This window comes from Bufo bufo, chromosome 6, assembly GCF_905171765.1.
Source record: "Bufo bufo chromosome 6, aBufBuf1.1, whole genome shotgun sequence".
NCBI lineage: Eukaryota > Metazoa > Chordata > Amphibia > Anura > Bufonidae > Bufo > Bufo bufo.
The window spans coordinates 769313-783407 of NC_053394.1; the positions used below are offsets into that span (position 1 = coordinate 769313).

A 14095-nucleotide genomic window follows, 5' to 3' on the forward strand; every position below is an offset into this window, starting at 1 on the left:
ATTCAGACCTGCGGTTTGCGGCTTTTACCTATAGCAGCGGCGCCATCTGGTCCCCTTGGGGCTGTGGGGGGACCCGATGGCATGGAAGGCAGCACGATGCCTTCTGGTGACGAGCCTGTGAGATCCAGCCCCCTGGAAGCTGTATGAGTAATACACACAGTATTACTCATACAGCCAATGCATTCCAATACAGAAGTACTGGAATGCATTGTAAAGGATTAGACCCCCAAAAGTTCAAGTCCCAAAGTGGGACAAAAAAGAAAGTAAAAAAAAAAAAAATTCCCCCCAAAAAATTAAGTTTCAAGTAAAAATAAAAAACATCATTTTTCCCAAATAAAGTAAAAAATAAAATAGGTAAACAATAGGGGGAAATTAAAAAGTAGACATTTTGGGTATCGCCGCGCCCGTATCGACCGGCTCTATAAACATATCACATAACCTAACCCCTCAGATGAACACCGTAAAAAAAAAACTGTGCTAAATAAACAATTTTTTTGTCACCTTACATCACAAAAAGTACAACAGCAAGCGATCAAAAAGGCGTTTGCCCACCAAAATAGTACCAATCTAACCATCACCTCACCCCGCAAAAAATGAGCCCCTACCTGAGACGTTCACCCAAAAAATTAAAAAACAATGGCTCAGAATATGGAGACACTAAAACATCATTTTTTGTTTTTGTTTTAAAATAGCTGTTATTGTGTAAAACTTACATAAATAAATAAAAAGTATACATATTAGGTATCGCCGCGTCCGTATCGACCGCCTCTATAAACATATCACATGACCTAACCCCTCAGATGAACACCGTAAAAAATAAAAACTGTGCTAAATAAACCATTTTTTGTCACCTTACATCCCAAAAAGTGTAATAGCAAGCGATCAAAAAGTCACACGCACCCCAAAATAGTGCCAATCAAACCGTCATCTCATCCCGCAAAATCATACCCTACCTAAGATAATCGCCCAAAAACTATAGCTCTTAGACTATGGAAACACTAATATTGGGTATCGCCGCCTCCGTGACAACCTGGTCTATAAAAAATATCACATGATCTAACCCCTCAGATGAATGTTGTAAATAACAAAAAATACAAACTGTTCCAAAACAGCTTTTTCTTGTTCCCTTGCCTCACAAAAAGTGTAATATAGAGCAACCAAAAATCATATGTACCCTAATATAGTACCAACAATACTGCCACCCTATCCCGTAGTTTCTAAAATGGGGTCACTTTTTTGGAGTTTCTACTCTAGGGGTGCATCAGGGGGGCTTCAAATGTGACATGGTGTCAAAAAAAACCAGTCCAGCAAAATCTGCCTTCCAAAAACCGTATGGCATTCCTTTCCTTCTGCGCCCTGCCGTGTGCCCGTACAGCGGTTTACGGCCACATATGGGGTGTTTCTGTAAACTACAGAATCAGGGCCATAAATATAGAGTTTTGTTTGGCTGTTAACCCTTGCTTGGTAACCGGAAAAAAATTATTAAAATGGAAAATCTGCCAAAAAAGTGAAATTTTGAAATTGTATCTCTATTTTCCATTAATTCTTGTGGAACACCTAAAGGGTTAACAACGTTTGTAAAATCATTTTTGAATACCTTGAGGGGTGTAGTTTATAGAATGGGGTCATTTGGGTGGTTTCTATTATGTAAGCCTCGCAAAGTGACTTCAGAGCTGAACTGGTCCTTAAAAAGTGGGTTTTAGAAATTTTCTGAAAAATTTCAAGATTTGCTTCTAAACTTCTAAGCCTTGTAACGTCCCCAAAAAATAAAATGTCATTCACAAAATGATCCAAACATGAAGTAGACATATGGGGAATGTAAAGTAATAACTATTTGTGTAGGTATTACTACGTATTATAGAAGTAGAGAAATTGAAACTTGGAAATTTTGAAAATTTTTCCAAAATTTGGGTAAATTTGGTATTTTTTTTTATAAATAAAAATGATATTTTTTTATTACTCCATTTTACCAGTGTCATGAAGTACAATATGTGACGAAAAAACAATCTCAGAACGGCCTGGATAAGTCAAAGCGTTTTAAAGTTATCACCACTTACAGTGACACTGGTCAGATTTGCAAAAAATGGCCAAGTCCTTAAGGTGAAATAGGGCTGAGTCCCTAAGGGGTTAAAGGGGCGGGCACACTGGAGGTCACGGTTATTCTGACCAGTGTCACTTTATGTGGTGATAACTTTAAAACACTTTGACTTATCCAGGCCATTTTTTTCGTCACATATTGTACTTCATGTCACTGGTAAGATTAAGTCAAAAAATTTCATTTTTATTTTTTTTAAAAATACCAAATTTGCCAAATATTTGGAAACATTTGCAAATTTCCAAGTTTCAATTTCTCTACTTCTATAATGCATAGTAATACCTTCAAAAATAGTTATTACCTTACATTCCCCATATGTCTACTTCATGTTTGGATCATTTTGGGAATGACATTTTATTTTTTGGGGATGTTACAAGGCATAGAAGTTTAGAAGCAAATCTTGAAATTTTTCTGAAATTTTCAAAAACCCACTTTTCAAGGACCAGTTCAGGTCTGGAGTCACTTTGTGAGGCTTACATAATAGAAACCACCCTTACCTGTGCCTGTGCGCGAGGCGGTCTGAAAACAAGTGCGGTCAGTGGGAGCAGGCAGTTCCGAGAACAGCCACCGGGGGCCTTCATCGGGCTGTTCTTGGAACTGCCTGCTCCCGCTGACCGCATTTGTTTTCAGACCGGCTCGCGCACAGGTAAGGGCTTATCTGTGCCTCGCCCGACTTGTGAAAAAAGATGGCAGCCCGCATATGTTCGCGGGCGAACAATGCAAACTGGCCATCAATGTTCGCAGGTCCTTAAATATTCAGTCATATGACAAATGACGGCAGAACTACACTGCCCAACTTCACTGCTAGGGGCTACTATTAAACGGACGGGCGCTGTGGAGTTCACTGTTAAAGGGGCAGGCACTGGAGATCACTGTTAAAGGGGTGGGCACTGTGGAGGTCATTGTTAAATGGGCGGGTACTGTAGAGGTTACTGTTATGGGGGAAACTGTTTATCTTTTTACGACACATGGAAACATAAAATGAAATATATATATATATATATTTGGGATAAGCGGACGCAGTACAGAGGCAAAGTACAAGTTCGTAATTCAAATGTCCGTGTTTATTCACACATAAGGTGAAACAAGGTTGGTGTTTGTTCACACCGAGTAGAAAGTTTGTGCATAAAAAAAAAAGTCACCTTGTGGGCGGTTCTGCCTCCATCAGCCCAAATGCAGGCTTTTGGTGACCTGCACTCCCAACACACAGGTCTCAGCTTTCCAGCCCAGCACAGAGATCAGTTCTCACACCAGCGATTGTCAGAGAGGTATTCACTTCCAGCTGACACTGCCGGCTGGGTTTCTTATAGGCCAGTCAAGACCTGGCCTGGAACGTGGGGAGTAGTAACCCACCCAGCACTTTGACTACTCCCAGTAAGAGCCGTCCCAGATCAGCTATACAGCCATACTAAAATAGCAAAGTGTCAATCAGCATTAGCTGCCGCTGACACCTGAAAATACCGGCCAGGAACCTCAGTGACACATACCTTCCATCTATGAGTGATCCTTGCGCCTTCCTACAATATATATATATTCCAGAAAACGGACAGCACTTCCAGTAGAAAAACTGTGGTTTATTGGCCCATGTGGTAAAGTGAGGCAACGTTTCGGAGTTACACCCTAGGACATAGCACCCGACGTATTGTTTGATAATTGGTGCTGCCATTTCTTCCATTTTTGTGTGTGTGTATGTATGTATGTATGTATATGTGTGTGTGTATATATATAAATCAAGGAATGTGGGCAGCACCACTGTCTGAAGAGTACAGACGGAGTGCCAGCGGCTGAGTCGGCGATCCACCTCCAAACAGTATAGAATAAATGAACTCCGCAGCACATCCGAGTAGTGAAGAAGTAAAAGAAGCTTTAATCACCAAGCATGCGACGTTTCAATCCTCTCAATGGGATTTTTCTCACTGCTTGAGAAAAATCCCATTGAGAGGATTGAAACGTTGCATGCTTGGTGAATAAAGCTTCTTTTACTTCTTCACTACTCGGATGTGCTGCGGAGTTCATTTATTCTATATATATATATATATATATATATATATATATATATATATAATATACATACACACACACTGCTCAAAAAAATAAAGGGAACACTTAACCAACACAATGTAACTCCAAGTCAATCACACTTCTGTGACATCAAACTGTCCACTTAGGAAGCAACACTGAGTGACAATCAATTTCACATGCTGTTGTGCAAATGGGATAGACAACAGGTGGAAATTATAGGCAATTAGCAAGACACCCCCAATAAAGGAGTGGTTCTGCAGGTGGTGACCACAGACCACTTCTCAGTTCCTATGCTTCCTGGCTGATGTTTTGGTCACTTTTGAATGCTGGCGGTGCTTTAACTCTAGTGGTAGCATGAGACGGAGTCTACAACCCACACAAGTGGCTCAGGTAGTGCAGCTTATCCAGGATGGCACATCAATGCGAGCTGTGGCAAGAAGGTTTGCTGTGTCTGTCAGCGTAGTGTCCAGAGCATGGAGGCGCTACCAGGAGACAGGCCAGTACATCAGGAGACGTGGAGGAGGCCGTAGGAGGGCAACAACCCAGCAGCAGGACCGCTACCTCCGCCTTTGTGCAAGGAGGAACAGGAGGAGCACTGCCAGAGCCCTGCAAAATGACCTCCAGCAGGCCACAAATGTGCATGTGTCTGCTCAAACGGTCAGAAACAGACTCCATGAGGGTGATATGAGGGCCCGACGTCCACAGGTGGGGGTTGTGCTTACAGCCCAACACCGTGCAGGACGTTTGGCATTTGCCGGAGAACACCAAGATTGGCAAATTCGCCACTGGCGCCATGTGCTCTTCACAGATGAAAGCAGGTTCACACTGAGCACATGTGACAGACGTGACAGAGTCTGGAGACGCCGTGGAGAACGTTCTGCTGCCTGCAACATCCTCCAGCATGACCGGTTTGGCATTGGGTCAGTAATGGTGTGGGGTGGCATTTCTTTGGAGGGCCGCACAGCCCTCCGTCGCCAGAGGTAGCCTGACTGCCATTAGGTACCGAGATGAGATCCTCAGACCCTTGTGAGACCATATGCTGGTGCGGTTGGCCCTGGGTTCCTCCTAATGCAAGACAATGCTAGACCTCATGTGGCTGGAGTGTGTCAGCAGTTCCTGCAAGACAAAGGCATTGATGCTATGGATTGGCCCGCCCGTTCCCCAGACCTGAATCCAATTGAGCACATCCGGGACATTATGTCTCGCTCTATCCACCAACGTCACGTTGCCCCACAGACTGTCCAGGAGTTGGCAGATGCTTTAGTCCAGGTCTGGGAGGAGATCCCTCAGGAGACCGTCCGCCACCTCATCAGGAGCATGCACAGGCGTTGTAGGGAGGTCATACAGGCACGTGGAGGCCACACACACTACTGAGCCTCATTTTGACTTGTTTTAAGGACATTACATCAAAGTTGGATCAGCCTGTAGTGGGTTTTTCCACTTTAATTTTGAGGGTGACTCCAAATCCAGACCTCCATGGGTTGAAAAATTTGATTTCCATTTTTTTATTTTTGTGTGATTTTGTTGTCAGCACATTCAACTATGTAAAGAACAAAGTATTTCAGAAGAATATTTAATTAACTCAGATCTAGGATGTGTTATTTTTGTGTTCCCTTTATTTTTTTGAGCAGTGTACATATATACATACACACACATCCTGTAGCGGGATCTGTGCGGTATATAAAGAAGCCTGTAGCGGGATCTGTGCGGTATATAAAGAAGCCTGTAGCGGGATCTGTGCGGTATATAAAGAAGCCTGTAGCGGGATCTGTGCGGTATATAAAGAAGCCTGTAGCGGGATCTGTGCGGTATATAAAGAAGCCTGTAGCGGGATCTGTGCGGTATATAAAGAAGCCTGTAGCGGGATCTGTGCGGTATATAAAGAAGCCTGTAGCGGGATCTGTGCGGTATATAAAGAAGCCTGTAGCGGGATCTGTGCGGTATATAAAGAAGCCTGTAGCGGGATCTGTGCGGTATGTACAGTGTTGTCCATAATTATTCATACCCCTGGCAAATTTTGACTTAAAGTTACTTTTATTCAACCAGCAAGTAATTTTTTGACGGGAAATGACATCGGTGTCTCTCAAAAGATAATAAGACTATGTACAAGAGGCATTATTGTGGAAAAAATACATTTTCTCTTATTTACATTTGAGCAAACAGCGTTGAGTCCCAAATTATTCATCCCCTTCTCAATAATCAATAGAAAAGCCTTTATTGGCTATTCCAGCAATCAGACTTTCTATAATCGCAGACCAGCTTTTTGCAGATCTCCACAGGTATTTTTGCCCATTCATCTTTAGCAATGAGCTCCAAGTCTTTCTGGTCGGAGGGTCTTCTTCTTTCCGGTCGGAGAGTCTTCTTCTTTCCGGTCGGAGGGTCTTCTTCTTTCCGGTCGGAGGGTCTTCTTGCCATCACCCTGATCTTTAGCCCCCTCCACAGATTCTCCATTGGACTCTGGCCACTGCAAAGCGTCAATGTTGTTGTCTACTAACCATTTCTTCACCACTTTTGCTGTGTGTTTTGGGTCATTGTACGGCTGAAATGTCCACTGGTGCCCAAGGCCACGTTTCTCTGCAGACGGCCGGATGTTGTCGGTGAGAATCCTCATGTATTGCTCTTTTTTCATGGGGCCGTTTACTGTGATTAGGTTCCCTGGTCCATTGGCTGAAAAACTCCCCCAAAGCATTAGGTTCCCACCACCATGTCTGACAGGGGGGATGGTGTTCTTTGGGTTGAAGGCGTCTCCTTTTTTACGCCAAATGAAGGAAACATCATTGTGACCAAACAATTCAATTTTTGTTTCATCTGACCATAACACAGAAGTCTTCTTCTTTGTCCAGATCAGCTTTTGCAAAGGCCAAGCGAGCTTTTGTCTGCCTTATCTGGAGAAGTGGCGTCCTCCTTGGTCTGCAGTGTGCAGTGTCCGTTGGATTGTCTGCCTTATCTGGAGAAGTGGCGTCCTCCTTGGTCTGCAGTGTGCAGTGTCCGTTGGATTGTCTGCCTTGAGACATTGCCACCAGCAGATCCCAGATTCACCAGGACGACCTTGGTGGTGATCCTTGGATTCTAACTATCCTCCTGGCAGCACAGGGGTCACTTTTGGCTTCCGACCACGTCCTCTGAGATTTTCCACAGTGCGGAACATCTTGTATTTTTTGCTCAAATGTAAATGAAAGCTGAGAAATGTATTTTTTCCACAATAACGCCTCTTGTACATCGTCTTATTATCTTTTGGGAGACACCTATGTCATTTCCCGTCAAAAAATTACTTGCTGGTTGAATAAAAGTCAAAATTTGCCAGGTGTAGGAATAATTATGGGCAGCACTGTATATACAATACGGCCTGTAGCGGGGTCTGTACGGTATATAAACAGTCTGTGGTGGGATCTGTACAGTACATAAAGAAGCCTGTAGCGGGATCTGCCCCAGATGTGCCGTCCTATTCATCATCCCCTCTCTTTGCTCAGGCCATGAAGGAGACAGCGCTGTCCCGGTCGGCTCTGTTCGGAGTCACAACGTTGGTTCCTTCCCTACTGAGGCGGTGAGTGGTGTCTTCTCCTTCCCTACTGAGGCGGTGACTGGTGTCCTCTCCTTCCCTGCTGATTCGGCGGTGACTGGTGTCGTGTCCTCTCCTTCCCTGCTGATTCGGCGGTGACTGGTGTCCTCTCCTTCCCTGCTGATTCGGCGGTGACTGGTGTCGTGTCCTCTCCTTCCCTGCTGATTCGGCGGTGACTGGTGTCGTGTCCTCTCCTTCCCTGCTGATTCGGCGGTGACTGGTGTCGTGTCCTCTCCTTCCCTGCTGATTTGGTGGTGACTGGTGCCCTCTCCTTCCCTTGCTCCACATTGAGGCAGCTTCACTGTTCCCATAAGTTAACCTTACGTCTCCCCTCTTTGCAGTTCTCCCCATATGCTGAGGAGCCCTCGGGTGTTCTCCTTGCTCAAACATCTGGCTGCTCTGGTCACCTTCGGGATGATGGTTCCTGTGTCCTTCGCCCTCTTCCCACAGAGAGGATCGGTGCGTGTCTGCTGAGGTGGCGCCAGGCATCTGAGAAAAACACAGGGGGCACATTCTTTACACACAAGTCATCTTCTGTTGTATTTCAGATAAGACGAGACGATCTGGAGGAAGAACTGAAGGAGAAGACAACAGAAGCTACACTGTTCTATAACCGGGGCTTGTGAACAGGGAGGACTTGGAAATTAAAGTGGCCCTGGAAAAAATAAAATAAAAGTGGCCCCATGTTGTAGGTGACTCCAAATTGACAGAAGGTGGGGCAACACAAGTAGATGGGCCACCACAAGTTGGCAGGGTCAGCAATACTATAGTGCAGTACAGAATACCATCCCACAGAACCAAATACCACGGTGCAGAGTTAAATACCTCCCCAGAAGCTTCCCCTCTCTGGCGGCCATCGGTAGTTGCCACGTTCTGTCCTCCTCCAATTGTCTCTAATATAGACATGGAGCAGGGGGCTTATGAAGTGAGATATGGGCCACAACACCAAGTCAGCCCTACCTGCAGCACCACCCAGTAGTATGTACCTGGCCAGCGTCAATGAGGAGCGCTCTTGTGGCCCTATGGACATTGGCCCACCAGGAAAATTTCCCAGTAGGGTCTATGGTCAGTCTGACCCTGCTTGTGAAGCTGGAGGTTGTGGAGCGGACCCCAACCCCAGGTCATCACTGCTGCTGGAGGGGACACCACATCCGCAGGACATCACTGCTGCTGGAGGGGACGCCACATCCGCGGGCCATCACTGCTGCTGGAGGGGACGCCACATCGGCTGGTCATCACTGCTGCTTGACGGGGACGCCACATCGGCAGGTCATCACTGCTGCTGGAGGGGACGCCACATCCGCAGGTCATCACTGCCGCTGGAGGGGACCAGCACATCCGCAGGTCATCACTGCCGCTGGAGGGGACCAGCACATCGGCAGGTCATCACTGCCGCAGGAGGGGACGCCACATCGGCAGGTCATCACTTCACTGCCGCTGGAGGGGACGCCACATCGGCAGGTCATCACTTCACTGCCGCTGGAGGGGACGCCACATCCGCTGGTCATTACTGCCGCCGGAGGGGACGCCACATCTGCAGGTCATCACTTCACTGCCGCTGGAGGGGACGCCACATCCGCAGGTCATTACTGCCGCTGGAGGGGACGCCACATCCGCAGGTCATTACTGCCGCTGGAGGGGACGCCACATCGGCAGGTCATCACTGCCGCTGGAGGGGACCAGCACATCCGCAGGTCATCACTGCCGCTGGAGGGGACCAGCACATCGGCAGGTCATCACTGCCGCTGGAGGGGACGCCACATCCGCAGGTCATCACTTCCGCTGGAGGGGACGCCACATCCGCAGTTCATCACTGCCGCTGGAGGGGACGCCACATCCGCAGTTCATCACTGCCGCTGGAGGGGACGCCACATCCGCAGGTCATCACTGCCGCTGGAGGGGACGCCACATCCGCAGTTCATCACTGCCGCTGGAGGGGACCAGCACATCGGCAGGTCATCACTGCCGCTGGAGGGGACGCCACATCCGCAGGTCATCACTTCCGCTGGAGGGGACGCCACATCCGCAGTTCATCACTGCCGCTGGAGGGGACGCCACATCCGCAGTTCATCACTGCCGCTGGAGGGGACGCCACATCCGCAGGTCATCACTGCCGCTGGAGGGGACGCCACATCCGCAGGTCATCGCTTGTGCTGGAGAGGACGCAACAACCCCAGGTCATCTCTGCTGCTGGGGGGGATGCCACATCTGCCGGCGTGAGCGGATTGGGAACTTAACCCCTTAGTGCTATATGACGTGTATACTCGTCATGGAGCACTGTCACCATGTCTATGTACATGGTGGCAGCGCTGAGTTCCCGGCTGTTACACACAACCAGGGATCTCAGCTTACCGGCCAGGGACCAATGAGGGCAGTCCTCCGATTGGCTAGTCTGTACAATCTGATGGTAATAATGGAAGGTTGTGATCACCACATTTCAGGGCTGTGGGAATCGGAACATTGTATATCTATGGTATGTATGCCCCCCCCCCCCCCCAATGGTATAGCTGAGCATAGCTTTATAATTGATTTAAAAAAAACTGCATGTTTGGTATCTCCACGTCTGTAACGACCTGATCTATAAAGGGATCACGTTACTTTCCCTGCCGAAAAAACTATGATGGAATAGAAATTTTGCCCACCTCACTTCCCAAAAAAAGGTATTAAAAGTGATCCAAAAATGCATATGTACCCAAAATTAGTACCAGTCACCTCATCCCGCAAAAAGCCCAGACATGAGACAATCAGCCAAAAAAAATAAAAATTATTGGCTTTCAGAAAATGGAGACACAAACGTATTTTTTTTTAACCATACTTTTATTGTGTAAAACCAAAATAACTAGACAAATTTGTGTATCACCGCATCTGTAACAACCGGCTCTATAACGTCACATGATCCACCCCATCAGGTAAAGGCTGTAATAATAAACACATTGGGTATCTTCGAGTCCGTAACAACCGGCTCTATAATATCACATGATCCATCCCGTCAGGTGAACGCTGTAATAATAGACACATTGGGTATCTTCGAGTCCGTAACAACCGGCTCTATAATATCACATGATCCACCCCGTCAGGTGAAGGCTGTAATAATAGACACATTGGATATTGCTGCGTCCGTAACAACTGACTCTATAATGTCACATGATCCACCCCGTCAGGTGAAGGCTGTAATAACAGACACATTGGATATTGCTGCGTCCGTAACAACCGGCTCTATAATATCACATGATCCACCCCGTCAGGTGAAGGCTGTAATAACAGACACATTGGATATTGCTGCGTCCGTAACAACCGGCTCTATAATATCACATGATCCACCCCGTCAGGTGAAGGCTGTAATAATAGACAAATTGGGTATCACCGCGTCCGTAACAACCGGCTCTATAATATTACATGATCCACCCCGTCAGGTGAACGCTGTAATAATAGACACATTGGGTATCACCGTGTCCGTAACAACCGGCTCTATAATATCACATGATCCACCCAGTCAGGTGAAAGCTGTAATAATAGACACATTGGGTATCTTCGAGTCCGTAACAACCGGCTCTATAATATCACATGATCCACCCCATCAGGTGAACGCTGTAATAAAAGACACATTGGGTATCACCGTGTCCGTAACAACCGGCTCTATAATATCACATGATCCACCCCGTCAGGTGAAGGCTGTAATAATAGACACATTGGATATTGCTGCGTCCGTAACAACCGGCTCTATAATGTCACATGATCCACCCCGTCAGGTGAAGGCTGTAATAATAGACACATTGGATATTGCTGCGTCCGTAACAACCGGCTCTATAATATCACATGATCCACCCCGTCAGGTGAAGGCTGTAATAACAGACACATTGGATATTGCTGCGTCCGTAACAACCGGCTCTATAATGTCACATGATCCACCCCGTCAGGTGAACGCTGTAATAATAGACACATTGGGTATCTTCGAGTCCGTAACAACCGGCTCTATAATATCACATGATCCACCCCGTCAGGTGAACGCTGTAAAAAATAAATAAATGCCAGAACAGCGATTTTTTTGGCTACCTTGTCTCACAAAAAGCGTACTATAGAGTGATTAAAAATCATATGTACCACCAAATAGTATCAATAAAACTTACCTCATCCCATACTTTCCAAAATGGGGTGACTTTTTGGTCTTTTCTACTGTAGGAGGCATCAGGGGGGCTTCAAATGGGACATGGAGTCTAAAAACCAGTCCAGCAAAATCTGCTCTCCTAAAACCATGCGGCGCTCCTTCCCTTCTGCGCCCGGCCGCGTGCTCATACAGCGGTAATTGATTAAAGTGGAAAATCTGCCAAAAAAGTGAAATTTAGAAATTTAATCTCCATTAACCCTAATTCTTGTGAAACACATAAAAGGTTAACAATTTTTTTTAATTCAGTTTTGAATAGCTTGAGGGATGTAGTTTCTAAAATTGGGTTATTTATGGGTGGTTTCTACTATGTAAGCCCCAGAAATTGACTTCAGACCTAAACTGCTCCTTAAAAAGTGGGTTTTGCTTCGAAAGTTCTAAATGTCTAACATCCTAAAAAAAATGACATTTACAAAATGATCCAGACATAAAGTATAGCTATGGGAAAAGTAAAGTAATAAGTCTTCTGTGAGGTATCACTATCTGCCTTAAAAGCAGAGAAATTTAAATTTTGAAAATTTATTTTTTTATTTATTTTTTATAAATAAAGGTGATTTATATTGACTTAAATTTATTACGGTGATGAAGTACAATGTGTCAGGAGAAAACAATCTCGCAATGGCCAGATCAGTAAAAGTTATCACCAGATAAAGTGACACCGGTCAGATCTGCAAAATGTGGCCTGGTCCTTCAGGTGAAAAATGGCAATGTCATTAAAGGGTTAAAGTGGCCCCATGATGGAGGCAGGTCCAAATTGACAGAAGGTGGGGCAACACAAGTAGGCAAGGCCTGCAATATTGTAGTGCAGCACAATATACCGCCCCAGCAGAACCAGATAGCACAGTGCAGTACAATATACCGCCCCAGCAGAACCAGATACCACAGTGCAGCACAATATACCGCCCCAGCAGTACCAGATACCACAGTGCAGTACAATATACCGCCCCAGCAGAACCAGATACCACAGTGCAGCACAATATACCGCCCCAGCAGTACCAGATACACAGTGCAGCACAATATACCGCCCCAGCAGTACCAGATACCACAGTGCAGCACAATATACCGCCCCAGCAGTACCAGATACCACAGTGCAGCACAATATACCGCCCCAGCAGTACCAGATACACAGTGCAGCACAATATACCGCCCCAGCAGAACCATATACAGTGCAGCACAATATACTGCCGACTTCTCCACAGTATGCAGCTGTATTGCCGTCCTAGGGATGACAATACAGTTGAGGTCAGGAGGGACCTGCGGCCATTGGTCAGATGGATAAGTAACTGATGCCCTCCCCCGGGCACAGGCGGCACCGAGTTCATACATCCCCCTTGACCGGGCACAGGCAGCACCAAGTTCATACACCCTCCTCCCCTGGACACAGGCGGCACCGACTTCATACACCCCCCTCCCCCGGGCACAGGCAGCACCGAGTTCATACACCGCCCTCCCCCGGGCACAGGCGGCACCGACTTCATACACCCCCCTCGATCGGGCACAGGCAGCACCGAGTTAATACACCCCACTTGACCGGGCACAGGCAGCACTGAGTTCATACATCGCCCTCCCCCGGGCATAGGCAGCACCGAGTTCATACACCACCCTCCCCCGGGCACAGGCGGCACCAAGTTCATACACCGCCCTCCCCCAGGCGGCACCAACTTTATACACCCCCCTCGACCGGGCACAGGCAGCACCGCGTTAATACACCCCACTTGACCGGGCACAGGCAGCACTGAGTTCATACACCGCCCTCCCCCGGGCATAGGCAGCGCCGAGTTCATACACCGCCCTCCCCGGGCACAGATGGCACCGACTTCATACATCCCCCTCGACCGGGCACAGGCAGCATCGAGTTCATACACTCTCCTCCCCTGGGCACAACCTTCTCCCCTGGACGCAGGGGGCACTAAGTTCATACACCCCTGTAACAGACCGTTCAGCACACAGCTCCGTTCAGACGATATTCCCCTTTCCAATGCACAGGCAGCTACTGCAAGCACCATTCTGCCGAACTGCAAACTACACGAATCCTTCAACTCCGGAACAGGAAACACACGAACACTGGAAACAGCTGAACACGAAAAGCATACAATCTGCTTACACTCCTGGCAATCAGCATACAATCCAATGCCCCCAATAACGAGATGACACTTCGCTTGAGGGTTAAGCAGAACACTTTAATGGGTTATTTTTCAGCCTTTTTTGCAGGTCTTCCAGCAAGGGACACTCCCTGGGGACCTTGTAAAAGACTGTG

General features: G+C 47.0%; 2 protein-coding genes across 6 annotated transcripts in view; both read left to right on the top strand.

Annotated features, from left to right (window-relative positions):
* SFXN4 (sideroflexin 4) overlaps window positions 1-8334 on the top strand; it is a 77854-nt gene extending 69520 nt beyond the window's left edge. For both annotated transcript variants that reach the window (XM_040437887.1, XM_040437886.1), the window contains exons 12-14: window positions 7588-7661; window positions 8018-8135; window positions 8225-8334. In XM_040437887.1, coding sequence (XP_040293821.1) covers window positions 7588-7661; window positions 8018-8135; window positions 8225-8302 — 270 coding nt within the window. In that variant the 3' untranslated portion in view covers window positions 8303-8334. The remainder of the gene's footprint in view (window positions 1-7587; window positions 7662-8017; window positions 8136-8224) is intronic.
* A 166-nt stretch (window positions 8335-8500) lies between these two features.
* LOC121003954 lies at window positions 8501-10183 on the top strand. Of its 4 annotated transcripts, XM_040435935.1 has the most exons (3): window positions 8501-8982; window positions 9259-9370; window positions 9409-10183. In XM_040435935.1, exons 1-3 carry the CDS (start codon window positions 8676-8678, stop codon window positions 9911-9913), a joined length of 924 nt encoding a protein of 307 aa, XP_040291869.1. In that variant the 5' UTR covers window positions 8501-8675; the 3' UTR covers window positions 9914-10183. The 4 variants fall into 4 exon arrangements, 2 of the variants coding, with proteins under 2 accessions (XP_040291869.1, XP_040291867.1); XM_040435933.1 differs by having other exon boundaries at window positions 9259-10183; XR_005779629.1 differs by lacking the exons at window positions 8501-8982; window positions 9259-9370 and adding an exon at window positions 9160-9179.
* The last annotated feature ends 3912 nt before the right edge of the window (window positions 10184-14095 follow it).